This window comes from Acinonyx jubatus, chromosome B3, assembly GCF_027475565.1.
Source record: "Acinonyx jubatus isolate Ajub_Pintada_27869175 chromosome B3, VMU_Ajub_asm_v1.0, whole genome shotgun sequence".
In the NCBI taxonomy this organism is placed as follows: Eukaryota; Metazoa; Chordata; class Mammalia; order Carnivora; family Felidae; genus Acinonyx; species Acinonyx jubatus.
In genome coordinates, this window is record NC_069386.1 from 85,105,710 (window position 1) to 85,114,891 (window position 9,182).

At 50.6% G+C, this 9,182-nt stretch overlaps 1 protein-coding gene across 2 annotated transcripts; it reads right to left on the minus strand.

Annotated features, from left to right (window-relative positions):
- Positions 1-1,603: 1,603 nt before the first annotated feature.
- Positions 1,604-7,945, minus strand: FOXA1 (forkhead box A1). 2 transcript variants are annotated; one of them, XM_053224385.1, is made up of 2 exons: positions 5,505-7,484; positions 1,604-5,236 (listed from the first exon to the last, which is right to left on the minus strand). In XM_053224385.1, the coding sequence occupies exon 2, from the start codon at positions 5,207-5,209 to the stop codon at positions 3,890-3,892; it is 1,320 nt and encodes a 439-aa protein (XP_053080360.1). In that variant the 5' UTR covers positions 5,210-5,236; positions 5,505-7,484; the 3' UTR covers positions 1,604-3,889. The 2 variants fall into 2 exon arrangements, with proteins under 2 accessions (XP_053080360.1, XP_026921417.1); XM_027065616.2 differs by lacking the exon at positions 5,505-7,484 and adding an exon at positions 7,496-7,945 and having other exon boundaries at positions 1,608-5,236.
- Positions 7,946-9,182: the final 1,237 nt, after the last annotated feature.

Consider the following 9,182-nt stretch of genomic DNA (forward strand, 5'->3'; position numbering starts at 1 on the left):
CGAGCTGCCTTCTACTTGGGAACACTTCTAAGTTGTGTAGTTTCTGGTGAGCTTTTCTTCTTCCCTATCTGTGTTTAGTTGTCTTCTTCTCTTTATATCAATTTAAAAAATGCGTCAGTCCCGGAACCAGGTGAAAGTTAATGTAAAGTTCTCTTCCCCTGGACTCCACTCACTCCCAAAACAGTTTTGTTTTTTTCTTAAAGTGCTCAGTGGTGGCGTCGTCACTGCATCGGAGGGCCTCGGCAGCTTTGCTCTAGGGTCTGTAGGAAGGGTTTTGTTTTTGGGGTTTTTTTCTTCTCACTCCCTCCCGCCCCATCCGGAGACCCCTCCCCCACCACAAGGGAAATTCCTAAATAAAGCGAGCCCGGTGGCCCGCGGCTGAGCGGTCAGCATCCCCTTTCCGGCCCTCATCTACGGGAGTGTCCGAGGTGAAGAAATATAGAAACTCGACGACGAAAAGGGGGGCGGGCGGGGGTCACGAGAAGGTGCCGCGCTCGAGGAGGGTCCCGGCACTCCCTCGGAACCACAGATGTTTTCCTCCTGGCCCTGGGGCGCGGCGCCCCAGCCCCGGGCGTTCCGGCGTTTGTGTGTCCGGGTTTCCGAGGAAGGGATTACGCAGCGGGAGCAGCCGCGGCAACGCGGGCATTGGGCCACAGTAGCGGTAAAGCGACGCCTGGCCTTCTTTGTTGACTTTTAGGTCTCGGGCTCAACAGAAGATTTATTCGCTAGGAGGGGAAAATGCCCAAACAATGAAGAACTAACTGCACTTGTCACCCCGAGATGCTTGCGGGCCTGCTCTGTCCCTCTTCCCCGGCAACCGGCTGCCTTTGCCCCAAACGGCGCACAACTTAACGCGCGGGGCGCAGATCACCTCGGCCAGACGTTGCAGAGCGCGCGCAAGGTGCCCGGGGAGGCGGGAGGGGGCGGTTTACTGCCCAGAGGTGGCGGAAAATCGCCTGAGAACCCCACGAGACCAGCTCCCCGAGATCCACCGTGCTAGCTTCTCAGGCAGATTTCCAAAGTAGCCTCTGTGGTCACCCAACGGCGCCTCGCCCCGCGCAAGCCTAGAAAAAGTCTTTGCCAAGTAACAGAGAGCTAAGGCCGACTTAACCCCAGAGGGTGAAGCAAAACATTGATATTGCTAATTTGCTAAAGAGAGGAAGGGAGCATCAGCGAGGGGTAGACGATTTAGATTCAGTGCGGCTGGTAAAATTCCTAGGCCCAAACTCACGCCCTCATATCACATTTGGAATTCGAATTTACCAACTTTTGTTTACCTGCTATATAAATATAAGTAACTATTGAGATTGAAAGCTTTTTCCTCTCTTTGGGACTTTAATGTCCTCCCGAGAGGCCTCTAAATTAGGTTTTGAAATTATTCAAACCAGTTATTTCTCTCTCCTCCTTTCATTAGCTGAAGTGTGTGTCGGGGGGTGGGGGGGGAGGGCTTGGATTTCTGGATTTTTCTCAAGTGCTACACGCCACCCCTTCTCTCATCTGGGGAGGCAATTACGCGATAATTAAGGGACTCACACAGCTCTTTTTATCTTGTCCGCAGTGTGGAGTGGGGCGATCAAAGTAAAGGCTGTCCAAGTTCAAGCCTTGGCGAGGATGGAGTTCATACACAGGGGCTCAGGCAGGCTAGCCTCTGCTTGGGCTGGTGTTGTTATTGTTGATGTCAATCCGAACAAGACTTACAAAGAAATAGGTGGACTGGAAAGTGAGCCTACTATCAAAGGAGATTAATGATTTTGTGATCTCAAGCAACTGTAGGGGTGTGAAGTTGCATTTAAAAGCTTCTTAGAAGGCAAATCAGCTTTAAGTTCTCAGGAATGATATTTTTAGAAACCGTATTTTTAGAAGTATCTTCACAAAATACAAAATAGCAGCTACCCTGAAATGTCCTGATGGCACAAAGCTTCCCCTGCAGGAGTGAATTAACTTGCCTCCCCTTCACCCCCTCCAAAGCAACCATGATGGTTGAGTTTTGTTTCTCTTTTAATGGAAAAAAAAAAAAAAGAGAGAGAGTTCAGGATTCTTTGTTGTGGACAACTTAATTTTATCAGCCACATATGATATTTTATTCTCCTAGAATACTTCTCAGATAAGGGAAAATTATACATTGAGGAAGGGGGCACAGTAGTTATATTAATGAATTTGATTTCATTGTGGACAGGCTCAAAGGAAACATAGAAGGCTTAAGCTCATCTCAAAAACTGAAGTAAACATTACCAGGAATAAACAATCTTAAAAGTCTCAATTATTGGGATATCACATCAATTTATCTACCCACTTTTATTGCATTACTGTAACTGCTTTTTACTAGCCTCAAGTTCATGTAATAAACATAAACAAAACAATTTTGTTTTAGATCATTTTCCTTTTTGCCATTTATATTCAGTGCCGGACTTTGCAAAATATCATAATCAGAATTCCTATTTTGGACTTAATTAAGGAAAATAACAGAAATACTTTTTTTTGTTAACATTTGATTTATTTAAAGTCCTTAACTGCAAATGATCAAGAACATATTCCACGGCTTAAAATTTATCATTTTTGTTATTTAAATCAAAATATTTTAATTACAATCACATTGATAAAATTAACATTTTTAATTTGTAATTTTAACCATCATTTAAAGTAATTTCAACTATAAAGAAAAAAAAGGAATAAACCATGCAATAAATTAACATTGAGAAAGCAAAGAAGAAGAATGAAACCCGTCTGGCTATACTAACACCATGTCCAGCTGTGAAAAGTGCATTAACACTGAATGAAACAAGCACATGATGGCAATAATTAAAATGGCCACAATCAATTGGATTTTGGGATCTTGGACCAAATTTTGAAATACCACTCCCTATATCTTATCTCTCCTCCAACATTGTAATATTCCCTTTTTCCTGGAAAAAAATATTATTTAAATGGTATAGATACAGAGAAGCTAATTTTATACATGTTCTGTGACCTCAGAATGACATGACAATGGCACTCTGCAAAGCAAGGAGCAGAGTTATTGAGGATTGCAATTCTTGAGGAATTGATTTCCAGGGCTATATGTGGGTAGAGAGGACAAGGGAGAGGGGTGTCTTTGTAACTTCTTGGTCAGGCAACTCTTGAAAATGTAGCATGTATAACACCTACGTATTACTTCTATATGTTATGCAAATATATGGAGGATGTCTACATATCTGAGCATGTGCATAAATAAGTTCGTACATAATATATATGTATTCCATATCTGAATGTATCAGAAATGTAAGCTGAATAACAAATGGCTCTGATGTTTAGAATCAGTTTATGTTTTGCTGCATAACAGCAGTATTGTCCTTCAAATACTTTTAATAGTCCCTAGTGTCTACTTGTTTCTTCACTCTTTCAGTTCTTATGGTTAAGAGTATTGCCATAGACCTGTAAACTTGTGGAGAGGTCAGGTGGTGGAAGGGGGGGAAGCACAAACAAATATTTTACAAGTTTGACCATCTTTCTTCTTCTTCTTTTTTTTTTTTTAAATAAACCCTGCACAGACTGGAATGTGTCTGGAGGGGAAAGAGGGAAGGGACAGGAATAAGGAAATAGGAAGATTTTATATATACATTTGTGGATCGTTAAACTTGGCAGGAAAAAATTTTTTGTTGGTTTGGGATGGGTTTTCTTTGTAATAATATACACAAGGCATTTTGAATACAATAACAAAGTAACAGTCCTTTGCACTGGGGAAAAGATTGTGCACACACACACAAAAAAATGAAATAAAAATAGTTGGGATTTTATTATGCTGTTGTCGGCTCGATATGTGTGGTTTGGTTTGCTGTTGATTTTCTCTCTGTGTGTCTCTCTCTCTTGCTACCAGCATGGCCATGCCAGACAAACCCCCAGTCCCAGGGAGCTAGGAAGTGTTTAGGACGGGTCTGGAATACACACCTTGGTAGTACGCTGGCTCCAGGGCTGAGGGCTCGATGGGGCTCCTGGTGGCCACCGAGGCGCTGCCGAGCGGCAGGCTGGCGGGCAACGCAGCGCCATAGGGCGAGTACTGTAGTGCCTGCTCGTACGCCTTGAAGTCCAGCTTGTGCTGCTGCTCCGAGGAGGACATGAGGTTGTTGATGGAAAAGGGGTGGTTGAAGGAGTAGTGGGGGTCCCCTTTCAGGTGCAGCTGGGACTCGTGGGGTGCCAGGCCATGCGCCGGGTGGGAGGGAGGCACAGAAACCAGTGCCCCTGGCCCAGAGCTGATCGGGGGCGCCGCCGAGGAGGCTGGAGTCTTCAACTCCGAGGCGCCCCCTGTCGCTGTCGCCCCGCTGTGGTCCAGAGTCTGGGGGCTGGCAGCAGGCCCGGGGGCCGGCGCGCCCTCTAGCTGGCCCGCCTTACCGTGCACGCCCCGATGAAGGGGAGAATTGGCACTGGGGTTGGCGGCGCTCGAGGGGTCCTTGCGGCTCTCCGGGCCGCCCTTGGCGCCGCCGCCGCCGCCTCCGCTCCCGCTTCCGCCCCCGGCCCCTGGCTGCTTCTCACACTTGAAGCGCTTCTGTCGGCGCAAGTAACAACCGTTCTCAAACATGTTGCCGGAGTCCGGGTGCAGCGTCCAGTAGGAGCCTTTGCCTGGCTTGTCCGGGGATCGCGCCACTTTGACGAAGCAGTCGTTGAAGGACAGCGAGTGCCGGATGGAGTTCTGCCAACGTTGCTGGTTCTGCCGGTAATAAGGGAAGAGGTCCATGATCCACTGGTAGATCTCGCTTAGCGTGAGCATCTTGCTGGGCGCCTGCTGGATGGCCATGGTGATGAGCGAGATGTACGAGTAGGGCGGCTTGGCGTGCGGGTAGCTGCGCTTGAAAGTCTTGGCGTCGCCGCCGCCACTCGCTCGGCTGCGGCCCAGGTTGGACGGCGCGTACGCCATGGGGCTCATGCACGGGTTCATGGCAGCGGCGTAGGGGCTCAGGCCGTTCATGGAGGCCGCGGGCTGCGCGCCCATGGCGCCCATGCCGCCGGGGCTCAGCGTTGTCCCCATGGCCGTCACGCCCGCAGCCGTCATGCTGTTCATGGCGCCCGCGGAGCCTCCTGGCATGCCAGCCACCGCGCCCGGACTCAGGCCGGCGCCCAGGCCCGGGTTTGCGTAGGACATGTTGAACGAAGCTGGGGTCATGTTGCCGCTGGTGGTCATGGTGTTCATGGTCATGTAGGTGTTCATGGAGTTCATAGAGCCCAGGCCCGAGTTCATGTTGCTGACGGGGACCGAGGAGTAGGCCTGGAGCAGAGATAGCAAGTGAAGAGGCCCCAAAGGGCGGGGTTAGTGGTGGGCGCGGGCGGCCGATCCTCCCGGGGCAAACCCGGAGACTTGCAGAGAGCATTTCTGCAAAGCATAGGACCCCCCACCCGGGGCAAACCGTCAGGCGCCCTCCCTAGAAAGAGCAAAAAAATGTCTTGCGCGGCAGGGGAAAAATCCTATCGCGGCAGGCATGAAAGAGAAGCGCTCACAGAAAATATGTCCCCAGGAAGATGTGTAATCGCCTTACATGCCAGGCCCAGGGGCCGGCTTCTGGGGTCCCTCCATCGCCTACCCCATCCACGCCAGTTGGTATCCCAGTCTCCACCCCAGGCCGGCCTCAGCAAAGCCCTTTTGGTTAAAAGGAGATTTTTAACCAAACTAGAGAAAAAAGGCGGTGCAGCCTGGGGGTGTGCAACAGAAACACCAGCTCTGGGCCTATCTTGCCTAAGCCTGAGCTGACCGCGGAGCACTCTGTTGTACGGGGTGGCTGTTAATTAAACTCTCCCTGATAGGACTAATCATTCATGGCCGTATGACCCATCCATTTCTCAACAACTGGCTTTATACACCCTTAGCATTTTTTTTTTTCCCAAATGGTGACTTTGTTATAATATTTACGAGTAGTGTTTCCCATCTACTTGTAGCAACTGTAATATTAAAAGGGAAAGAAACTCAAGTTAAATAAGTTTGGAGAAAAATTAAAAATAGATCTACAAGAAGAGAAGGGGCAGGGAGAGGTGATTAATAATATCAATGCACTACACTTAACTTTAGCATGACTTCACATGTACATCTCTTTAAGACATTCAAAAACTTGCATCAATTTCGTTATCTATTTTCAGCCCCATAACATTTAAAAATTTTGGTGACAGTTTGTTGGTATAATCTATTTTGTTTCACATACTGTTACGTTGCTGCGGATCATCTCAAAGACTGGCTTTAAAATCTCACTTTAAATTTCTAAATCAAAGTCGACTTACTTTCTCTTAATGCTATTCTATTTCCCAATTCTCTGCTTTAACCTATAAGGAAGCTCTTTCCATAGGGGACTTCATTGACTAGTGGGTCAAGATGACTCCATTGAATTAAACCCGAGGAAGAATTCTGAGCTCATTTTTAAGCCAACAGTAGGAGAAAACCCTTATCAACAGCAATTTGGGAATGCACTATATATGTTAACAGTATACAGTCAGAAACATAAAAACTTCTGATAATTTAATAAACATAATATAAATTTTTTCATCAGCAAATACAATTCCATTTGAAAACATAAAATGTGTACAGATTTAACACTCTGCTATGGTATGCAAATAAACTCAAGCTAAGTTTGTAAATATAAAAATATACAAATCTAAATAAAACAATTACCATAAAAATATTTCCTGATTCTACATTTTTCTGTCCATGTCTTAAAGTATTTTTTACTTTCGTTTTTTTTTTTTCTTTTCTTCTCCCCAAGATTATTCCAAGGCAATATCATTAAGTGTTTTTAATAATGGTGAACTTTTGGGGGTTAATCGCCAGCTGTTTCCAGGGAAATATTTCTAGTAGATGGTGGTCCTGCCTGTACCTGGTTTTCCTCACAATCCCTTTGTGCACATTGTAAAATAAACCACATGAACGTGCCACCAAGGGGACAATGAAGAGAAACAGGTTCCCGGTTCGCCGTGCTGGAGGAAAAGTCAGTTCGCACCAGCGCCACCCAGCGGTTCTACGGTAGAATGAGCACACTTCTCCCCAAACAGGGCTTTTAAAGAAGTTTCATAAAATTTCGGAATCGTTTCATTATTAAGACGCTCAACTTAACGGCGGCGCGCTTTCATCTGAAGACATCTTCGAATTCAACCATGGGAGGAAGAGGTCGCCCTGCAGACAAGCTCTGTCTTTCCTAAAGTTACCTCCAACTCGTGCCGGCGCCCGCCCGCCAACCCGTGGCACCCCGGGCCTGGTTCCGGCTCTCGCTCTCCGCAAAGAGGCAAGTGCTTTCCAGAGAGGGTGCTTTAAAAGCCCACAGTTTCCTAAAACCTTCTGGCCCGCTCCAAGCGCCGAGATCCAGCCTCCCTCGCGGGGCAGCGGATCGGGCTCCAAGGCCCGACCAAGGCCTGGTCCGGATCACATCGGGGGGTGGGCAGGCAGCGATGGCACGGAGAAGGCGCCCACAGCCCGCCAGCTGCCCACCCTGCCGGGCGTCCCCCCGCACCGGCTTCGGGAGCGTCCCGCCTGCCGCCCGCCTCTCACCTCCTGTGTGTCCGCGTAGTAGCTGTTCCAGTCGCTGCTCTCATGCCCTTCCATCTTCACAGTCCCTAACATCCTGGAGCCACCCTGCCCGATGCAACCATCCAGCCCTGTGCGAAGCGACGGGGCAGCCGCGCGGCGCAGGGCGGGGGGCGGAGAGCCGAGCAGCTGCAGTCACCCGAACGCCCGCGCCAGCCCAACGCCACCCTAGCAAGGAGGAAGCCAGGCGCTGCGGGGCGCGGCGTGCGCGGCGGAGGCGGCGCGGCGGGCGGGGGCAGGCGGCGGCCGCGGAGCGCGGCGCCCGGGAGCGCCTCCGCGGGAAGTGAGCGGGTGGCCTCTGCGAGACGAGTGCAGTTGAGCTGATGTGGATCTTACGTCGCTCGAGTGCCCACCTCCTCGTCCTCTCCCCATTTGTCCGCCGCACAAAGACGCTCGCACCTACAAAGCCCGAGGTGCACCTGCGAGGCGACCGCCCGCCAGTCCAGCCGCCGCGCCTCCCGCCCAGCGGCGCTGCCACTGCGCGCCCCCTGCGCCCCCGCCCGCCGAGCCCCCTCCCTCAAACCCGGCCCTCACTTTGTTTGCAAAGCAGCGTAATTGGTTTAAGCCCGGAGGCTGGGGGAAGAGGGAAATGGGGTTGGGGGGGTAACCCCCTTTGAAAGAGGAAAAAAGAAAAATAGGCGGGGCCGGGCAGGCTAACGAGGGTTCTGGATAGGAACCGCGCAGCCGGAGAAAGGCTGGGGGCGGTGGCGTTGGAGCCCCGGGCTCGCAGGGCAGTGCCAGCTAAATGACCCCAGGGTCCCTCCCCCAGGGGGACCCACCGCCTTCCAGGGGCCGCCGGCTGCAGCCCCGTCCCGCGCCCCTCTTGCTCTTCTGCCCGCTTCCAGCCCCCACCGTCCTGATTACTGACCCAAAGTTCAACCCTGGGAGACTGGAGAATACAGACCAACCCCTTCCCCTGATTTCAGGCTTGCAAAAGGAGAAAGCCCCACTTTTGCCCCTTCACTAGAAACTCGGCCATCTGAGTTTCTCAACCTAGCCGAGTGACGTTAGGCCTATCTGGGCTCCTGGCTAGCAGAGTGGAGACGCTGCCACGAAACCCGTACCTGCGGCTAAGAGCAGGTGAGTCACAGCACCGTTTTATATCTTTATGACATAACTTTTTTTTTTTTCCGCCTCGGTCCGCTCTACTTCCCTTGTCATCTGTAGCGATCATAAAGAGGAAGAAACAGAACAGATGTCTGTGTGATAGGGCAGGCGCATCCGAGTCGGGCCGTCCTCCTCTGCCCAGCTCCTCCTCCTCCTGCCCCCCTTCTGCAAACCCCGGGGACTGAGCTGAGGCGACCGTCTGGTTTCTGATAGGGAAAGGTCGGGGGAGGGGACATCTCCCTAAATGCGCGCGTTAACTGGGAAAGCATGAACCGAGGTGCCGGAATGCATCCGCTCCGTAAGGGAGGTGCCAGGCTTGAAGCCAGGGATGGCGTGCGGCGGTCCCTGGTCCCATCCCAGACCCAGAGGGGCCAGGCTAGCGCCCTGGGCGCTTGCGTGGTTCCTAATGGGTCTTGGACATTGGCGGGAAGTTTTCCCCCAAGCAAAGCCTCTTGGTCCTATAAGGTCCTGGATAGTGGATTGCCCACAAGTCCTGGGGAGAAGGACCAACTGATAAGCACTGAGTTGGTGATAGGCTGTGGGA

Coding starts and splice junctions, on each gene's coding strand:
- FOXA1 (XM_027065616.2), bottom strand. CDS start 7,567: ATGTTAGGGACTGTGAAGATGGAAGGGCATGAGAGCAGCGACTGGAAC. Junction 5,237..7,495: donor ACTACGCGGACACACAGGAG/GTGAGAGGCGGG, acceptor TCTCTGCTCCAG/GCCTACTCCTCGGTCCCCGT.